The sequence below is a fragment of the Mesoplodon densirostris genome, chromosome 2, assembly GCF_025265405.1.
Source record: "Mesoplodon densirostris isolate mMesDen1 chromosome 2, mMesDen1 primary haplotype, whole genome shotgun sequence".
Taxonomy (NCBI): Eukaryota; Metazoa; Chordata; class Mammalia; order Artiodactyla; family Ziphiidae; genus Mesoplodon; species Mesoplodon densirostris.
Genome location: NC_082662.1, coordinates 149,854,185 through 149,876,009, shown reverse-complemented (window position 1 = coordinate 149,876,009; position 21,825 = coordinate 149,854,185). Strand labels below are relative to the sequence as shown.

Below are 21,825 nucleotides of genomic sequence, written 5' to 3'. Positions count from 1 at the left end.
CACTGGTTAATTATGAAAGCAGGGCAGAAGCATGGGTTGTATGGCAATGACTGTAACAGCAGAAGTAGCAAGCAAGTGCCCCTTTCGACTTGAAAGAGTGGACATTTCTTTCTGGGCTAACTTTTGTTTAATCTTCCAGACTCAAACCTCCACCCAGGTCCTGGCTCAGCCACCCTACTGTCACTACTAACCAGCACACCAGAATCAGATGTGAATTCACAGGATAATTAGATCTTATATTTTGGACAGGAGTGTTGGGAAAGCACGGCATGATGGAATGGTGATGTTTTTGTATCACTGTGGATGAACATTTATAAAGTCAAATAGCACCCAAGAACCGTTTCAAGAAAAGTTAAAGTTCTAGCAATATGTTACTTCATTTTTTTTCCAGCATTTCCTTCTAGACAACATTTTTAAGGATTTTTGGTTCATTGGAGATATTGGTTATTGATATATTGGTTTTAAATGCAAAATGGGGGCTTCCCTGGTGGCGCAGTGGTTGAGAGTCCGCCTGCCGATGCAGGCGACACAGGTTCGTGCCCTGGTCCGGGAAGATCCCACATGCCGCGGAGCGGCTGGGCCCGTGAGCCATGGCCACTGAGCCTGGGCGTCCGGAGCCTGTGCTCCGCAACGGGAGAGGCCACAACAGTGAGAAGCCCGCGTATTGCAAAAAAAATAAAAAAAAATAAATGCAAAATGGGTGTAAGAAGAATGATACCTCTTTTATTGCATATAAACATATAGAAACCAATGAACAGAACTACAGAAGCAGGAAAAAATTCTTTACAAATGATATTTTGTACTTTACCTTATATTAATTTTCTCTACTGAATTTATTTTTTAGCATAATGTCCCCCACCCCCAATGCACACATACACACAATACCAAAATTTTGGCTTTAAGTAAAATTGAAAAGAGAAAACTTGTCAAGGACATGTCAGTGACAGGCAATCTTAAATTTTAATTTCAGGATACTCTTTTAGAACAGGGTAAGACTTGGAAATAATATTATACCACCTCATCATTTTATAGCTAAAGAAACTGAAGCCCAGAGCAGGCAGGTGCCCCATTTCCGATCAGATGGATAGGTAGTGAGAAGTAGATTCTTGGCCTCCTGACTCTCAGTCCAGTGATCTTTACCTAATGTCACAGGGCCTATGCTTATCATTCTTTCTCAGTTTTGAGGTTTCATCTCTGGTCCCCTAATCCTAGCCTCAGCCATTCTTTCACTTAGGAATGACTGCCCCTCATCCTCCCGGGACCAGGCTGTTTCCGGTAATTTGTTATCTTGGCCTCTTGCAAACTGCTGTAATTCTCCATCATCTCCTCCATCACCACCAAATTTATTGATGTATGCATAAATATTTCAGTGCACATACTATTATCTGTAGATATTTGTGCAGTGATGGTATTGTATGTCATATTTAAAATCTCCTCTCCTCCTGGATATTAGCAGAAAGTTGGCATTTTACATATTTGAATTTATATTTGAAGAGGAAATAGACTCTGAGGCAGATTTTGCATGCAAGAGGGTTATTGCTGAGTTCTCTAGGGAAGAGCACCTGTAAGGGAGTGGAAGAAGTTAAACTGTGATGTAATCACAACAGGGGCCTCAGCTGATCCTACAGGGAGTTCTGGAGCTGGGGTGACCCTGAATTGAGGCAAGAGAGCTGCGTCTTTTTCCTTCATTAAGTGGTCCCTGGAAGTTGGCTGCACTGGAAAGAGAGTCTAACCTGAGCATGTTAGCTCCCTTGGCCATGAGCTCAGTAGCCAACAAGCAGAGCAGCTAGGGAAATGAGTGCCTAGGTCCTTGAGAAGGATCTAGGTGTGCACCCAGCATCTCCTGTATGCCCATAATATGGGATTTTACATTTTCTAAAAATTCCTAGTCTAGTTGAAGAAGTTTGTTTAAAAAGAACAAAAAAAGAAACCCACACAAAATGTTTTGTGGTCTTCAAAAAGATTTTGATAGAGTGTCAACACGTGTTCACAAATACTCGCCTCCGGGTCTTTGATGGTCCCTACCATCTTGTATGTTAGCATCACAGAGCCTTAGTGCTAGAAGGGGTCTTTCAGATTACCTAATTTAATCATCTCATTTTTCAAATAGGGAAACAAACATTGTGAATAAATTGGCTTATCTAAGGTCATACAGCTAGTTAGGGATAAAGCTAGGCAACCTATGTTTGCCAGACTCAGCAAATAAAAACATAAGATGCCCAGTTAAATGTGTCTCAAATATTTCATGAGTCATACTTATACTAAAATGTTATTTGATGTTTATCTAAAATTCAAATTTAGCAAACCATCCTGTATTTTATCTGTCAAACCTAACCAGACTTCAGTCAGACCTTCCTAACTTTCTCATGTACTCTTTCCAATTGATTCATTAGCTATTTTCATAAGAGATTTTAAAAACATAGCAGAATTGTAAAAATTAAGGATTTTTAAAATGATTTAGAATAACATATACTCCTCTAAAAATGTTTGGAAAACAAAGGTAAATATAAAGGAAAATATGAAAAATATACACACTTCTCTCTCTCAGAGATGACCACTATGGTTTTGGCGTATTACTTCCAGGTTTTATTATAGGCTTATGTTATTCATCTGCACATATATATAGTTTTGAATAACGAAGTATAAAGTTGGATCTTGAATATCTGATACTCTTTCACATTTAAACTGAAGCAGACACACATTTCCAGCTAGTTTTTATTGCTATATTATTGCTCAAAAATGGCTTGCTATGGCAGGTTATTTTAAAGCATTTGGGCAGAGTGAGCTTTACAGGGGCATTTGCATTTACAGTATTCTCAAACCTAACTAGAGCAATATGGGATTTTCTCTAGAAATGTAGTTAAATATTTAATTAGTAAGTGCCTTTTGACTGCATCTGAAATGCACATGCATTACTCAATGCCTTTTGTGTACGTGGTCCTCTGTGTATAATTTTTTTTAAAGTCTGTGCCTTACTGTTAACTTGACTTTCCTAAATCAAGCATTCCTCATTTTCACTGGGAGAAATTCATCTTACTCTAATGTTGTACTGTGTCTTAATGAGATTATAATTCCCTTAAAGCTGATACCATTGTATCTTTTCCATATCTACCATACTTCATGAGCTATTTCCTTTAAAACACTAAGTAAATGGTTTTAAATTTTAAAAATCCATAAATGCTACTTTCTTCAAAATTCAAATCAAAACTTGACTCATTCTGCAATCCTGAATCAGTCTAGTCATATCATTTTGCCATGCCTCTTTGATCCTCATCTATAATTTATCGATTTGGACTTGAGTGTACTTTGGTATGTAAACATGCACTCCTACTGAAAGCAGTTTTCAACTAGATGATAATTTTCTTGGGGTGACAGACATAGGAATTAATGAATACGTTCTGTCGTACTGCATCTTTCCTACTAGGTATTCAACACATGCTCATAAAATTTTCTTTTTTTTTCTTTTTTTTTTTTTTTGCGGTACGAGGGCCTCTCACTGTTGCGGCCTCTCCCGTTGCGGAGCACAGGCTCCAGACGCGCAGGCTCAGCGGCCATGGCTCACGGGCCCAGCTGCCCCGCGGCATGTGGGATCCTCCCAGACCGGGGCAGGAACCCGCGTCCCCTGCATCGGCAGGCGGACTCTCAACCACTGCGCCACCAGGGAAGCCTGCTCATTAAATTTTTAAACCACCTCTATGAGTGAGCAAAATGACTTCTGGATCTTTCCATTTGAATCTTTTCATTTCACACAGAGCCCCCGCCAGTCATCCAAGTGCCTAACAATGTTACAGTCACTCCTGGAGAAAGAACACTTTTGACCTGTCTTGTCATCAGTGCAGTGGATTACAATCTAACCTGGCGGAGGAATGACAGAGATGTCAGGCTGGCAGATCCAGCAGGAATGAGGATCTTGGCCAACCTTTCCCTGGAGCTGAGGAGTGTGAAATTCAGCGATGCCGGAGAATATCACTGTGTGGTTTCCAATGAAGGAGGATCATCGGCTGCGTCGGTTTTCCTCACCGTGCAAGGTACTGTGCTTATGGTAACTTCTGAATTGTGGCATCTTTCTGTCTTCCTTCTTTGATCTCTATTCCCTTAAGTTGTCTGTCTGAGGGTATCTACGCAAACAATTACAGTTTTGAAAGATAGAATGCTTGTGGACCTTGAGGGTCTGAAGCTGACTAAACTGGAAACTAAAACATCACTAACAAATAGGCGATTTTAAAACAAACACAGCTAATCCTAGTAGTTGAAGACCTTTATTTTAAGCAAATAGAAATAGAAATTGTCTCTGGATGATTTAATGGTTTTAAATTCTCTCATTTATCCTGTGAACTTAAAAAAAAACCTAATTGTTAATAATTGATAAAAAAAACTTTTTTCCCAATTTGAGTGCATTATTTGCATATTTAATTTACTTTTATGGTTTAATTAAGTTTTAAGATGTTTCTCATCTAGGTGAAATTTTATTGAAACTTTAGCAGAGCTGTTTTTACCTTATTTATGTTAGACACACACACACACACACACACACACACACACACACACACACACACACACACACACACACACACACACACACACACACACACACACACACACACACACACACACACACACACGGTACTTACTGAAAGTAAGCTAATGGTAAGCCAAACTTGAATTGTCTACATAGACTAAATGATAGTTTCAGATAGCTGAAAACAAGTACATTAACAATGTGGTCTAATCGCTACCATCAAATGAAGATCAGAAACTATTCCTAAGTATCTCTTTCAGTAGAATCATAATTGGCTTCTAAATGTCTCTAGAGTCTTAATGTAATGAGCAGCTTACTTTGGCAGTTTTACACAGTTTAGCTGAAAGGTTTGGTTGCTGCCTTAGCAGAATATTTCATTTCAAATCCTTGATGTGGGAGACTGATTGCTTTGGAATCGGGTCTGGCTCCTTGGTTGTGCTACTAGCAACGACTTTATTAACATGCCTCAAGTAACACTGTCAGATGGTTTTTTAACATGGTGATCTAAGAGAGTGACCACTGAGTTTTGGAGGCTAGCTCTTGGAATGTTATTAATGGCAAAAAAGGGAAACTGCCATGAGATTTAATAAAATGGTTGACATCTGATTCTGGTTTTGTCACTGGTAGTTGAGATATATTCTGCAATCCGACTGTATGGCTGTGTGTCTTTTGTTAGTTGATCCGCTGAAACCTCTGGGGGAACATTACTTTTGTAAATGATTCACTGCATTTCTACGTGGTAAACTACCTAGATCATTTGAGTCAATACAAGTAGTAACTTGAGTTACTAGAGTTTTGGAAGTATTTTTACCAAACTGATTGTTTCAGATAGGATAAATGCTCATAGATTTCTGAAATGTGACCTTGGTTCTTTCCCTGGAGTCCCTTAGAATGGGATTGTAAAATAAAATCAGAGCCTTCCTTGTTTCCCCAGATTAACTTTTAATCCTTTAGTATTGTTTAGTCAATTTGAGCAGTGATTCTCAAACTTTCATGAATAAAGAATTATCCAAGGAACTTTTGAAAAAGCAGAAATTCTAACCCCACACCCAGAGATTCCGATTTCACAGGCCTGGTATAGGCCTGGGGATCTGCATTTATAACAGACCTCTCAGGTGGTTTCAGGGACAACATTTTCCAAAACAGCATTTGAATCTATTCCAAAGTATGAATCCTATATGATATAGCAATACATACTTTTAAAGGAAACCCTAAACTCTCTTCTTTCTGGTAAAATAGATTCATTATTATCTAATGATTTAAGTTCTGAGGTAAGATGTTACATAATGTACAAAATATAAATACAAAAAACACATGTTATTACATGATTACTGGCTAGCCTGTATAATCTCTAGTGGTGTAAATCTGTTGAGAGGCATTATTTTATGGCCTGTCTAGTTGGTCTTGAGTTTGAGGGAACAATTTTGATGAAAAATATGTTTTAAAAATCTAACAAAAATATGCTCTAGAATTGATGGCACTGTTTAATAAAAAATAAGAGACTCTAGTTAACTGAAGCCATCTGATTCTCTTATGGTTATACATTATTGAAAAGCAGTGGATATTTGATGAAATAAACTGCTGTACCTAGGATTATAATTCCTGCGAATATATTTGCTAACTATTGACATTGAATCATAAATTGTATATTAATTTCATTTTTATGCAGTTAAATGTTTTAAAAAGCAAAAATAAAAAATAGTTCAAGAAAGCTTAAAAGATACAGTAGTTACTTGGATTGAATATGCACTTTAGGAATATTTTTCTTGCTTACAGGGGAATCAGTAGCTTAATTTATAACCTCATTTATGCTATTCTGCCTCCACAGATCTGTTTGGAAACTGTTTCTATCTGGAATACTTTTTAAAAAAAATTTATTTATTTTATTTATTTATTTTTGGCTGCATTGGGTCTTTGTTGCTGTACGCGGGTTTTCTCTAGTTGCGGCGAGCGGGGGCTACTCTTCGTTGCAGTGCACGGGCTTTTCCCTGCGGTGGCTTCTCTTGTTGTGGAGCATGGGCTCTAGGCGTGAGGGCTTCAGTAGCTGTGGCACACAGGCTCAGTAGTTGTGGCTCACAGGCTCTAGAGCACAGGCTCAGTAGTCCTGGTGCATGGGCTTAGTCATTCTGGGGCATGTGGGATCTTCCTGGACCAGGAATCGAACTTGTGTCCCCTGCATTGGCAGGCAGATTCTTAACCACTGTGCCACCAGGGAAGTCCTGGAATACTTTTAAAAGTTAAGCATCCAGATTTTACAAATTTTGGTAGTAGTTAGCAAGGATTTTCTGGTTAAAAATAGTATATGTCTAGCTACTGCAACCTCTTCTCAATAACAGTAGAATATCTGTAAAGACCTCAAAAAGGCAAAGCTGAAGAATACTGAAAACCAGTTGCAATATACAGTGGCAAAAGTTTGGGGAGGAATTTTATAGGTTATGTATAAAGATTCTTATTTGTATAAATAAGTATATAGTCTTCACTTACATTTTAAGTCCAATGGAATGAAAATTTCAATCAGTGGTCCATCTTTTCTTATGTTTACATGAAAGCAGGGAGGATGTATCTCTGTTCCTTCATTTCATAGTTTGCTTCAGAAAGAAAATGTTACTCTTTAGGGAGCCAGCATGCTATCTCCTTAAACCTATCAATAGCTATAACCATCTAGTTAGGAAAACAGTAGGACAAGAAGTGGACAGGCAACCTGGCACCATGTAAAAAATTGGAACCTGAGATATGTTTCTCACCAAGTGAAAATATTTGGAAGCAAGAGAAACATTGATGGGTATGTCAGAAGGGATTTTAGAGACAAATGGTAGCAGAGGGGAGCATCCCATCTCAGCCAGAAGGGCATCATGGGTGAGAATCAGGCAAGGAGCTATGCACATCAGACTCTTAGCCACAGAGCTGCAAAGAGGGTTCAGCTAGAACAAAAGTAGACAGAGAATGAAGTTAGGTCCATTCAAACACTTTGTTGACTGACACTGAGTCTGGAGAGATGCCACATCATTTGAGGATTAATAAACAGAAGACTGTCAAAACAGATGCAGCAGAACAGGAAAAAATAAAGCATAGGACCTAAGAAAAAAATACTGGGGAACAAAACAAGGGAGGGGAAAGACTTAGAAGAAATTGATGCTTTGAAAGTAGTAGTTTATTCTAAAGACTGGGAAAAAAAAGTGTTTAGTGTCACCAGTCTTTCAGAAAGACCTATCCTTCTTTAAGTGGGAGTATATATATATAAAGGAAGAACTGGCTAAGATGAAAGGACAATAGCAAGTGTGATGGAAGAAATAAAAAGGGATTTGATGTTAAAAATGCAATATTATAATGCAGTCTGAATCAGAGATACTGAAGAACAGAATTTGTACTACATAAAATAAAATCAGGGATGTGCTGCATAAACTTGAGAAGTTCTTTCAGAATATTGAGGCAAAGGACTAAGAGTCAAATAATATGATTTTTTAAGTAGAAATAAAAACAAAGAATGGAACTTTAAGGTTTATAGGTATATAACATATATAGGTACACAGCAAAGACAACTGAAACTAAAGAAATAGTCAAAGATACAATTGAAGAAAAGTGCACTAGGGAGGAAAAAAAAATTGTCCTGAGTGAGCAAATCAAGCACGGTCAATGAAGGGAGAACTTCATCTAGACACATCCTGGCTGAAATTTCAAATTACTATTATGAGGGGGAAAAACTCCACAGCATACAGACTAAACCAATACATTGTAAACAGAGTGATAAAATCAGACTGGTGTCAAACTTCTCAGATATACTAAAGGCTGGAAAGTAATTAAAGTGGATATCTGTCATATTTTGGCTCTTAGGGTCTGAACATGTTCTGTAATTTGAAGAGGAATTATTTACTATCTTGGAAAACAAACTTACGGTTACCGGGGGGAAGGGGGGGCGATAAATTGGGAGATTGGGTTTGACATATACACACTACTAAATATAAAATATATAACTAATAAAGACCTACTGTACAGCACAGGGAACTCTACTCAATACTCTGTAATGACCTATATGGGAAAAGAATCTAAAATAGAGAGGCTATATGTATCTGTGTAACTGATTCACTTTGCTGTACAGCAGAAAGTAACACAACATTGTAAATCAACTATACTTCAATAAAAAAAAAAAGAAGGTGGAAAACAAATGAGATCAGATAATTACCTTTCCCTAAACCCTTGCAGGTCACATTACCTAGAGTCAGCCACTCAGATGTTCCTGTGGGATTTTAGTTCTTACTTAGACCATGGACATTTAAAAGACTTCAATTTTGGCAGCATCATGGAATTTTGAGTCCAGCAGCAGCAGAAGCAAATGTCCCAGTGGCCTTTTTCCATCACTCTAATTTCCCTCAGTGACTAGTAGGCTCATTATCAATTTATCAGAAGAGCCTTGAAAAGAAATGCTGATGGCAGAAACTGTGGCTGTCAGTCAGTCTCACTAATGAGCATGGTAGAATGTGAATGGGTTGATATGCTTATTTCATTATGAGAATTCCTTACTGTGGAAATCATGGTATAACTAGACACAGGAAACTTTTCAGAAAACTCTGCTTACCTCAAGCAGGGTTTACCACAAGACTCAGAAGTACAGTTATGCAAACAAAATAACAATCAAATAAAAACCACACACAGGGGCTTCCCTGGTGGCTCAGTGGTTGAGAGTCCGCCTGCCGATGCAGGGGACACGGGTTCGTGCCCCGGTCCGGGAAGATCCCACATGCCATGGAGCAGCTGGGCCCGTGAGCCATGGCCGCTGAGCCTGCGTGTCCGGAGCCTGTGCTCCGCAATGGGAGAGGCCACAACAGTGAGAGGTCCGCGTACCGCAAAAAAAAAACCACACACAGTTCTGCTAGGAGGAAAAAAAAACTAGATTGATATATACAAAAATGTGATTGTTGGTGGCAATGGACCTATAAGTGACTTTTTACTTATGCTTTTCTGTACTTGAAAAAAAGTATTCAATAGAAATGAATTATCTTAAACCTTGTATAAATAGGACTTTAAAAGTTTTGAAAATGCTGACATTAATTTTACTGGATAGATCAAATTATGTGTGGGTAATATGTTTTCTTTCTTTGCTAAATATTCTATAAATGTGCTTTATCGCTTTTATATTTAAAATAATTAAGATATAATTAAGAAATAGGAGATAATTTAAAAATAAGGAATAATTAAGAAAAATTAGGAAATAATGCCTCTCAAAAAGTGTCAAGTGAGAAATTTTGACAGTACAAAAAATCATATTTGAAAGCTTAAAGGTCTGGAATTTTATAGGATTATATCACAGAGTAATCTGTTTTAAATCATTTCTGAGCCCAAGTGAGGTAAGAGAAAAAGGAGAAATACAGAATATTAATTGATAATTAAATTAGATTTTCTTATAACTAATAGTCCAGTAAGAGAATCATGAAAATCCCCTTAACTTTCCCCTTTGCAAGATTTTCACAGGAATAAATTTTGACTTATAGAAGTCTGTATCTATGTTTGAATAATAAAAATTGAATTTAATTAGCTCATCTATTTTCCTAGACATTTTAATGCATTGAAGTCTTGCTAGTTAAGCTTTTTATTTTTGGAGGTTGACCTGAGACATGTATATGTCTGTTTCAAATACTAGTGCCATCTTTGTGGATTTCATTTAGATGAGATGAAATCGTATACTTAAAACTCCTAAATCTTTACTTGTTGTCAAAAGTTAATTTTATTCACTGCTTTGGTTCTTTGATGTCTCAGTGTTAATCAGCAGAAATGAATAAGATGCTCTGTTAAAATACTGGGTTTTGTTGTCTGTGGAATACTAGGGATCTAATAAGGAGTGAGTTGGAGGCTTTTAGATTTGAAGGAAAATATTCTAGTGAAATTTTACATCAAGTATATCCTGCAGTGATATCCACGAAATGTGTAGTTTTCCTACAGAAATGTTTGCTTTCCTACTTCTTTCCAGGCTGACTGTAAACTTTATGAAGAGAAAAGTTTAATATTCACTTACTTTATCTGACGAATGTACTCTGCTGACTCCATGGTTAGGGGCAAGCTTCTGTTATAATACGATTCAATTCCATGCAGTAAAATGTATAAATAAATATTATGCATTTCATTCTTTTGTCTTTCATGCAAGGCATCTATGTGGTATATAGATCTTAGACCACTTTATTTGTGGATAGAAAGAATCATATTTCTCTAAAGCTTGGAAGACAGAAACATTATTAAAATGTCTTTAAATAGAAGTTATAAGGAAGGTTAAAGAATTAGAGTTATTTACATTGTAAAAAGAAAAAAAGGGATGCGATGGCCTAATAAGTACTTCAGGTATATGAGAAATTGTTATAAAGAAGTTTTACACCAAGGACATTTTAATTTCCAGCAAAAATGGACCATTAGAAAATGTGTATTAAGCCAAGCCTGATGGATTTAAGTGAGCTAGAAAGATGTCCAGATGTTGGAGAGGTTAAATGATGGACTGTGGTAACTTTCACAGTTCAGGGACTGCTGGGAAGAGATAGAACAGACGAGGAGTCAGCAAGCACTTCAATCCACTAAGTTATCCAAAATGAAGCACTTCAATCCACTGTTATCCATTTAAAAACTTTTGAGAATTCGTGACATACATTATGCCATCTAACCCTCACAAATTGTGTGTATTTGTATCTGCGGGGTTAGTGGCTTGCCCTAGGTTACAAAGCCAGCAAGTGGCAAAGCCCAGATCTGAACTAGGTCTTTCCATCATTCTGCATAGTGTACAGAAATGCCTACACATGCTATTAACAGGTTTAAGGTACAGGTGGGTAGAAGAAAGTATACAAAGAGAAAATAAAGGGTCTTTGAGTATGAATAGGAAAGTGAGAGTACTGAAATAAATTTTTTTTTAAAAAATAGAAAAGATACAAAGTGTCTGCAAGTTCCTGTCACATGGGTAAAGAATAGCTGGAAATCTAAATCTAAATAAATAAATAAATAAATAAAAAGTTTGGTGAATCCTTTGACCTAAGTTCTGATAGGGCAGCTGGTAAGGAACAGCCTAGAGGAAAGAGAGAACTGGGAATATGCACACAGAGACCATGTAAGATGACTAGACTGTAAGCTACATTAGGGCAGCACCCAGTTTTCTTCAGTTTGGGGTCTTTAGTGCCTGACAATATTTAGCACTTAGTTTTGTGTGCATGCATGTCTGTGGGAAGACTGAATGAAAAGCAGAGTGCTTAGCTAGGCAAAGGAACTATTGCCAAGTCTGAAAAATCCTATGTGAGAACATGTACTAAAAATTGACTTGATTCAGATTCCCTTGAAATGTTAATTAATGTTTCTTTGAGTTACTGTTTTATAAATTAATGACCCAGCTAAAAAGCAAATTCTGTTTCTAAAGATTAGGTATTTGTAATACAGGAAAAACATAATGACTTACTATTTTTATACATGAGGAAGGAGCTTTAGTATTTGACTATTATGAATAAAAATGGAATTAGAGCTAATACCCAAAATAGGAGTACTTACTGCTGCATCTGCAGAAGGGTAGGATATGTTAGGAACATTTGATTATTGAGACTGCAAAGCTGCTGGATAGCTGTTATATTGATGAGATCTTCATTTATGCTATTTCCCATGGCACTATCTAAATCATACTATGTCAGGTATATTTTTTTTCCATAATAATGAAACCAATACTGAAATGTATGAAGTGCCTTGACTTAAAACACATTTTTACAAGAGGTCAGAGGTGGTATCTTGTTTGTCCATTTGTTTATACTCATGTATTCACCAAAAATTTAAATGTTAGGCATTCTGCTCCTTGCTGAGGATATAAATGAGAAGAAAACAACATCCTTCCCCTCAGTAAGTCCATATTAAAAAAAAAAGGACATAACTAAATTTAAAAAATAAATATCTATTACCCAATGGGATAGGAACTTCACCAAGGTACTATAGGAGCCTTGAATACTGTCTCAGTAATGAGTGGAGATTGAGAAGGGCTTCACACAGGAGATGGTGTCTGAGGTATCCACTGGAATATGAGTCAGCATTTGCCAGATAGAAGCCAGGAAAGTCTTTCTAGATGGAGAACCCTACACGTGCAAAGCCATGGAAAAATGAGGGCACAGAAATGTGAGCTTGCCAAGAGTAGAGGGTCTGACTGATTTGGGAGCTTTGTCCTCACGAAGGTGTGATTTTCTTTTTCCTGTGCTGTCTTCAGTAATCTTTTCAAAATATACATAGAAGGATCATATAGGTTTGTGGTTTTGTGATGTTGGTTCAGCAAAAGACAAAGTAATTGGGGGAAAAAAGTGTTTGTAGTGATGCTCTGTGGAGTTTAGGCTGGATAAAGAAAGAAGAGAGGGTTAAAGGCATGGTCTGATGGATTGGAATAAAAAAGAAGGTTCAAAGGAGTTGAGGCCATGATGAACTTGGAGGAGGGAAGTATGGGAGTCAGGAAGTGACAGCTGGAAGGATGGGAGGTTGTGACTCAAACTGGACTCTCAAGACTAAATATTCTTCCAATCCCATTGTGGGTTGCTTCCCTGATAAGATAACTAAAGTAGCAGATGAATTTGTCTAGCAAGATAAATTAATTACCAAATTTTAAAATCTTTCCTTCAAGAAGTGCTAGGTAGATCCAGTTTCATATACTTTTGATTCTATGCCTGTTGCATGATAATTTGTAAAAATAATCCCTTTTTTGTAAAAAAGGGATTTACCACATTTAAAAAAAATTTGCCACATTTTAAAAAATACTTATATTTTTTTTCAGAGCAGTTTTAGATTCACAGCAAAATTAAAACAAAGGTACAGAGATTTCCCATATGCCCCCTGCCCCAACACATGCATAATCTCTCGCATTATCAACATCTCCCACCAGAGTGGTACATTTGTTACAAGTGATGAACCTGCACTGACACATCATAATCACCCAAAGTCCATAGTTTACATTAGAATTCATTTTTGGTGTTGTACAGTCTATGAGTTTGGACAAATGTATAATAACATGTATCATAGTAACCATACAGAGTATTTTCACTGCCTTAAAAATCCTCTCTTCTCTGCCTGTTCATCTGTTTTTCCCACCTTCCCAACCACTGGAACCCACTTATCTTATTACTATCTCCATAGTTTTGCCTTTCCCAATATCCATGGAATCATTCAGTAACTAGCCATTTCAGATTAGCTCCTTTCACTAAAATTCCTCCATGTCTTTTCATGGCTTGATAGCTCATTTCTTTTTAGCACTGAATAATATTCTGCTGTCTGAATGAACATAATCAGCTTTTTATAGTCAAAAGATATTCTTGCTATAATTGATTCTGAATCAGGAGATGCAAGTAAATATACGTAAAGCTTTAATAGTATCCTGCTAATATGCCAAGAAGTAATAATGGTAATTTGCCACTTTTCTCCAAGTCAAATGAGAATGTAAGTCTAAGCTTCGGCCTTCCTCTTTAGTTTGGAAATTCTCTGATTTTGGAAAATTGTTATAAAGAGGACCCACTAAAAAAAGGCAATGTAATAGGCAATGTTAGTCATCATTTAGTTGAAGATTTTCTTTTTTAAAAATTTTTATTGGAGTTAGTTGATTTACAAGATTTTCTAAGTAAGAAAAACTAAGCTTTAAAAATTCTTTCCTCTGATCAACCATATTTATTGTCTTAATCTGTTTTAGCTAATCATCCAAAGAAGCTCCTGAATTCATGCCTTCTTGTTAAGGAAAGAAAACATATAGCATTAAATAGAAACAATGTTAATGTATAAATAATTTTACATTAGGAATTACTTAAAATGGGTATAAAGGCAGCAAACATTTGATACATTTACATATTCTTATATCTTATATTGGAAAAATAAAAGTTGTAAATTTTGAAGAAAAGAAATCTTTTTTTTTTTTTTTTTCTGCGGTACGCGGGCCTCTCACTGTTGTGGCCTCTCCCGTTGCGGAGCACAGGCTCCGGACGCACAGGCTCAGCGGCCATGGCTCACGGGCCCAGCCGCTCCGCGGCATGTGGGATCTTCCCTGACCGGGGCACGAACCCATGTCCTCTGCATCAGCAGGCGGATTCTCAACCACTGTGCCACCAGGGAAGCCCAGAAAAGAAATCTTGATGCATATTTGCCATTAAGATTTTGTCATTAAAATAGAATGTAGCCTAAATTTATCGTTGTCTCTGAAATTATTACCTTTCTCTTATTAACTGAATTTCATAACCACACTGGAATTTGGGTGTGGAATTTTTTGCAAATCTAGCATGTAACTGTCAGTATTTAGTCTTTGCCTGTGTGTTTTATTGCCACTGTACCCACTTACTGGTAAGTCAAAGAATTAGCGACCTTCTCTCTGAGATTTAATAGACTTGCTCTCTAGTCCAGCACTGTCCAGTAAAACTTTATATAATGATGGAAATGTTGTGTATACGTGCTGTCCCACATAATAGCTACTAGCTGTATGTGGCAACTTAGCACTTGAAATATGGCTAATGCACCTAAGGAGCTTGTTTTGAAATTTGACTTATTTTTGGAAATTTTAAATTTGAATTTAAATAGGCATATAGCTAGTGGAAACAGCTCCAGTTTTTCTGGAGAAAAAAGAAAGGCAGAAATAGCAAGAACCGAAGTCTTAGGAAACTTATTTCTACTGCCCTGTAGACTAACCATTATCGTAATTCATTTGAATTATTGCCATTCAGGAATAATTCTACCGTTTTGGGAAAGTTGTAGCCAGGTCTTCATATTTCCATTGATGAGATTTCATCTGGAAATGTTGTATTTGATTCCGTGTCTTTGGAATTTCAGTGGCGCTTGCCTCTTTTCCCAGGCCATTTATACCTGTTTTCATTGCTTTTGATCATTTGGCTGATTGGTTAGTTTTAAGTTTTCCTCCTTTGCTGTTTGGAAAGACTCCCTGGCCACTTATGCAAACTGTCTAGTAGTCCTGGAAAAACTTAAAAATATTAAAATATATTCCATTGCCATTTCTACTGATTGAAGGTTCAGGAAAAATTAAGTGAGCAAGCACATCTATCCATTGTAAATCATTCTTAGTGAAATTTTGTTACTCTCATTATGCAAGCTTCACACTTAAAAGTTAGTTACCATCAGAACTAGCTAGAGTTACCTTCCTAATCAGAAACTGAAATAATGCATTTTAGAACAATGTCAGTACGTTTTAAATAAGCTGATTGAGGTAAATCAGTAGGTACACATCTGTTAAAACAGGACACAGCAACTACTAATTACAATTCTCAGCAGACTCAGTAATAGTCATTATGTAACTTTTTGAAGTTAGCTTTTTCTATAGTAAATAAAGATATTTAGAAGGGTCAGAGATTCTGTAAAATACATTTGCAGGCTGTAGGATTCAATGGAACCTAGGTTCAGTAATTAAATACTAATTATTTTCCAATTTCTCATGTAGCATGGCTTGATGTTAGACCATGCAACATTTTAAGGGAATATATTATCCACAATGAAAAATATTTTGGGGAACAGTTGTAAAACAGTTCTAATATGTTTTCAGAAATATAAGTCAATTAGGTGGTTGGGCTGAATGTAGGTTTAAACAGTCTCCAAAATGAGTATCTTTACTTAGCTTTTATGGAGAGAACTCAAGTAAGAAAAGAAACTTAATACTAAAAACTAGTTAATGGAGTATCTTTCTTCTCATCAGAGTCTTAATTCCTCATGACATAAAGTTTATCATTAGGAACATTTAGAAGCCTGGGAATCTTACATCACAGAGATCAATTGATAGCCTTGAAATACTTTTTTTCCAGAATGTAATTTAATGCCTATTTAAACAACAGCAATTGATAATCAGTTGTTCCCCTAGGTTCCTTTTGGGCGCAAATCCTTTTGGAGTTGGGAAATAAAAGGTTCTAAAACTTTGTAACCCTATTTCTTTTGAACACAAAAAGTTTTTGAGTTAAAACTCCTTTCATGGTTGATTCTGTTAATCTAATTTGCTTTTTGGGGTAACAAAAGCTCTAGACCAGGAAGTAGAGTACTTGAGATCTATTTTCAGGAATCATGCCTTATTTCTCTCTCTCTCTCTCTCTGTCTCTCTCTCTCTCTCTCTTCTTTTCCCCAGGCCACACAAACACAGTGCATCAGTTTTTAAAATTCAATTTCCCACATCCTTTTTATTTATGGACACCTATATGGGACACATTTTCTATGTGACACTGATGCTGGAATCAGCAGATGATTGGCTATGCTGATAGGTATCAGAGTGAATGATCTAATGGGAAATTTAGAGTTCAAATGGAATTATCCCAGTTGTAATGATATTTTTTGGCTGAGGCGCCTCTCACTTTCCCTATGCATGGGTTAGTTCAGTTCTTCACTGCCTCTCACATCACTCCCTTTCTTGTTATCTCCATTGGCACCACCCTCATCCCCCTCCTGATTCACATGCCTAAACTAAATCCATAAAAATCCTCTCTTTAGGGACTTCCTTTCTTCTGATCTTGTTGCCCCACTCTACTCCATAGTACCATCAGGTGAAATTTCCCTAAATATTGCTTTGTATCCATCTAGTCAAACCCTTTTTGTGGTTTCCTAATTACCCCAGAATAAAATTTACACCCCTCAGTCCTCCACAAGCTGACTCTTTCATAATACTTTCAACATTTGATCTTCATCCTTTATCCACATAAAACCATGTATATGGATAAGCAAAAAGGAATAAAAATGTTTCCTTTCAATACATGAAAACTGTTTACCTTAAAATAATTAAATATTCATATATTTTTCCATCATTCATGTTTCCTTAATATGGATAACTGAATACTTGAACTTGCTGTTAAGGCTTCACTTCTAATTATTGATTAAAAGTAGAGAAACTGGCAGATAATTCTTTTGTCCATAAAATATTACTGATTCTGCTCAATTTTATATGTCAGAGTAGTATCAGGCAAATAATTTTTGGTGTCCGTTTATGAGGTTTGAATTTTCTTTGTATTAAATTTCTCAAAAAGATGGATAGGTACTACACTTATCCTGTCTTCAGTCTCCAGAATTGAGTTTTTGATGGCCACTGAATGTTTTCTGTCAAGCTCCATGTTCATTGTACCTTCAGTGAATTTCTGTTTCCTAGTGCTTCAACTCTATCCCCTGCCCTGTTATTTTCCATCCCTCCATAATTTACCCCAACTACACTTCTCATACTTGAGTCACAGGGGCATTCTGACTGCCTCCAAACTACTTCATTCTCATTCTAGTTCTGTGACTTAGCTCATAGAGTTGTTTGACTTTAATGTCCCCTACCTATATCCCCCTTCTAATGCTAAGCCCCTCTCATAAAACACCTCCTTTCTGAAAATTGTTGGCTTCTTTTTTATGGTATCCTGTAGAACTTTAATTTATTTTTTTGCTACACAAGTCTGCACTTAGTCATGATCAATTTCATGTGTCTAGTTGTTTTTCCCCAACCATATTATACGCACTGTGTGATACTTATTGCCCTTTTTTTTTAAAAAAAAAAAATCATTATGCTTTGCACAGAGAGAAAAACACAATTGTACCCAATGGATGTGTGCTCCTTAATTGCTGAATGGACCTCCAAGCAACAATAGCAGACTATAAGGAAAATTGGGGTCACCGACCTTATCTTTCATGTTTCCATGTTAACTTCATTGGCTTATTTGAATCACATCAACAATTTTAGATTTCATTATATAAGTACTTTCTTTTCCTGTTATAACACAGGCCAGCATATGACTGCTTACATTTAAAGCCATATTTTACAACAAAATCTGATAATTACCTGGTGAAAAAATTTATACAGATATTATTTTTGAAGTAGTGTTTAAACTAGTTCACCCCAATTTAAGAATTCTGTCAGGTGACTTTTGCAAAACTTTGTGAAATCGACCAGAACAATTTATCACTTTTAAGGTGGCACAGTGGCTGCTAAATTTCCAAATGCTTGTATTGGTCAGGCTTAGGAATAAAAATCAGAATAAGTGTAGTGGTATTTATGTATATGATGTGACCTTAAACTTCTGTTTAAAACAGACTATCTTCCGTTGATTCCATTGACTGCTCCTTTATGAGGATGATTTTTGAAGCTGAAGATGAACACAGGTGTCCTGGTTAAATTTGAGCATATTCAGTGTAGAGCTGACATTTCTTCCATAATCACATGCTGCCACATGGAGCGCAAAGGGACAGACAAAGCCTCCTTTCCTCCTTCTATGTCTGTATGAACATGAGAAGTATAAAGTTGTCTTCTGTGGTGTCAGGAAAGGGTAGATGTCTGTCACTAATTAGTCTAGGTCACTAGAGAGAATTTTGCAACAAAAAAGGAAATAGTTTTCAAACTGATTGATGAAGTAAGTCCCTAATGACCAGAATTACTTCACTAAGAATGAAATTGATATTATCATAACCATATGTTCATTACATCATCATAACTCTTTTTTAACATGTGCCAGGTGACATAGGTATTGGTGTGTTTTTTTCATCAGTAAAATTAAATTTATCTATTTTTATTAAAATTTCTAATACATTTTGAGTGTTTAGAAACATCTCAAATTTCAGAAGAATAGAATAATATATAAGTATTATTTATTACTAGGATGTGTAACCTAAATACTATATGCAAGTGTGAGAATTGTGATTAAATTTCATGTGTAAATGTCTAGATAATACATTTGTACACATACACTGTAAATACTGTATACTTATTTTATCATTCTTTGTCATACTTTACCATATAATGGAATATAATAGCAAAAATTACATAGTGCCTACTATGTGCCAGGAATTTTTTAAGTGTTTTATGTATATTAGTTTAGCTAATCCACAATGACCCTATGAGTTAGTTACCATTATTATTATTTTTTTTACACAAAGGTAAAAACACTCATCTTGATTTTTTTTGAATTTTATTTCATTTTTTTATACAGCAGGTTCTTAATAGTTACCTATTTTATACATATTAGTGTATAGATACCATTATTATCTCCATTGAAGTATAAACCAGATACCATGGATTATTTAACCATTTTGAGCCTTAGTTTTTTGTTTTTGTTTTATACATTTATTTATTTTATTTTTGGCTGCGTTGGGTCTTCATTGCTGCGTGCAGGCTTTCTGTAGTTGCCATGAGCGGGACAGAGGCCTATTCTTCGTTGTGGTGTGTGGGCTTCTCATTGCGGTGACTTCTCTTGTTGCGGAGCATGGGCTCTAGGCACACAGGTGTCAGTAGTTGTGGCTCGCGGGCTCTAGAGCGCAAGCTCAGTAGTTGTGGTGCGTGGGCTTAGTTGCTCCGCGGCATGTGGGATCTTCCTGGACCAGGGCTCGAACCCGTGTCCCCTGCACTGGCAGGCAGATTCTCAACCACTGCGCCACCAGGGAAGCCACCGAGCCTTAGTTTTTTTATCTGTAAAATGGCAGTAATATTTCATAGGGTTATTGAGAAAAATAAATGATGGGTCTAGAGTTAGATTCTTGGGCTTCCCTGGTGGTGCAGTGGTTGAGAGTCCACCTGCCGATGCAGGGGACACGAGTTCGTGCCCCGGTCCGGGAGGATCCCACATGCCATGGAGCAGCTGGGCTCGTGAGCCATGGCCGCTGAGCCTGCGCGTCCGGAGCCTGTGCTCCGCAATGGGAGAGGCCACGGCAGTGAGAGGCCCACGTACCACACAAAATAAATAAATAAATAGAGTTAGATTCTTGGCACATAGATACTCAGTAACTTCTGCCCACCTTTCTGTTTCAATGAACTGACTACTAGAAAGAGACTTAGTTCCTAACTGTACATAATATGTCTTTGTATACAGTATTCTGTGAGATCTTTGAGGTCATAAAGTGTCAGAAATACAGTAGGTACTCAATGAATGTTTGTTTTGTGAAAGAATGAAAGCCCAAAGAAGTTTGCCCAAGTACTGTAAATATACCAGTGTTGAAAAATATTTTAAATTATTGCTTAAGTAATTCAAATCATTACCATTGTCTGATTAATTTGTTGATGGTAATTAAATCACCTTGAAGAAAAAGGCCTTAGGTCTTATTCCTACCAGAGGCATAGCAGCAACAAATCAGACCCAATTGACCTGACTAACAGGAAATATGCCTCTTGCGTATGAAGGTGATGTTGGAGATTTTCAAGAGTTAGGTGAGATTTTTTTTTTAACATCTTTATTGGAGTATAATTGCTTTACAATGGTGTGTTAGTTTCTGCTTTATAACAAACTGAATCAGTTATACATATACATATGTTCCCATATCTCTTCCCTCTTGCGTCTCCCTCTCTCCCACCCTCCCTATCCCACCCCTCTAGGTGGTCAGAAACCACCGAGCTGATCTCCCTGTGCCATGCGGCTGCTTCCCACTAGCTATCTATTTTACGTTTGGTAGTGTATATATATCCATGCCACTCTCTCACTTTGTCACAGCTTACCCTTCCCCCTCCCCATATCCTCAAGTCCATTCTCTAGTAGGTCTGTGTCTTTATTCCTAGGTTCTTACCCCTAGGTTCTTCATGACCTTTTTTTTTTTTCTTGGATTCCATATATATGTGTTAACATATGGTATTTGTTTTTCTGTTTCTGACTTACTTCACTCTGTATGACAGACTCTAGGGCCATCCACCTCACTACAAATAACTCAATTTCATTTCTTTTTATGGCTGAGTAACATTCCATTGTATATATGTGGGACATCTTCTTTATCCATTCATCTGTTGATGGACACTTAGGTTGCTTCCATGTCCTGGCTATTGTAAATAGAGCTGCAATGAACATATTGGTACATGACTCTTTGAATTCTGGTTTGCTCAGGGTATATGCCCAGTAGTGGGATTGCTGGGTCATATGGTACTTCTATTTTTAGTTTTTTAAGGAACCTCCATACTGTTCTCCATAGTGGCTGTATCAATTTACATTCCCACCAACAGTGCAAGAGGGTTTCCTTTTCTCCACACCCTCTCCAGCATTTATTGTTTCTAAATTTTTTTATGATGGCCATTCTGACCAGTGTGAGATGATATCTCATTGTAGTTTTGATTTGCATTTCTCTTTTATCTTCCTTGGTCTTTGTAGTCAGAGCAATGGCTGTTTTCATGCTCTCTTACAATGCATTTTGCAACCTTAGCATTAATGCTATGTAAAGACACCTAAGTCTTAAAGTAGTATTTTTTATTCTTAGTATCCTAATTTATGTTTAACATTTTAAAATCATGGGTGACGAATTATAAAAACTCACATATTTTTCTTTCATTATGGTTCAAATATAAAGAATGAATGAATGCCTTAATACCTAATAGAGTGCCATGTTCCCATTGCTTTGGCTAATGAACAGCAAGT

The 21,825-nt window shown here is 36.7% G+C and overlaps 1 protein-coding gene across 7 annotated transcripts in view; it reads left to right on the top strand.

Moving 5' to 3' along the window:
- The window catches only part of HMCN1 (hemicentin 1), a 755,474-nt gene that overhangs the window by 436,451 nt on the left and 297,198 nt on the right, over nt 1–21,825 (top strand). For all 7 annotated transcript variants that reach the window (XR_009531210.1, XM_060091137.1, XM_060091136.1 and 4 more), the window contains one exon: nt 3,753–4,028. Coding sequence is in view for 6 of the 7 variants with exons in the window: in XM_060091137.1 (XP_059947120.1) it covers nt 3,753–4,028 (276 nt within the window). In the remaining variant the exon portion in view is untranslated. The remainder of the gene's footprint in view (nt 1–3,752; nt 4,029–21,825) is intronic.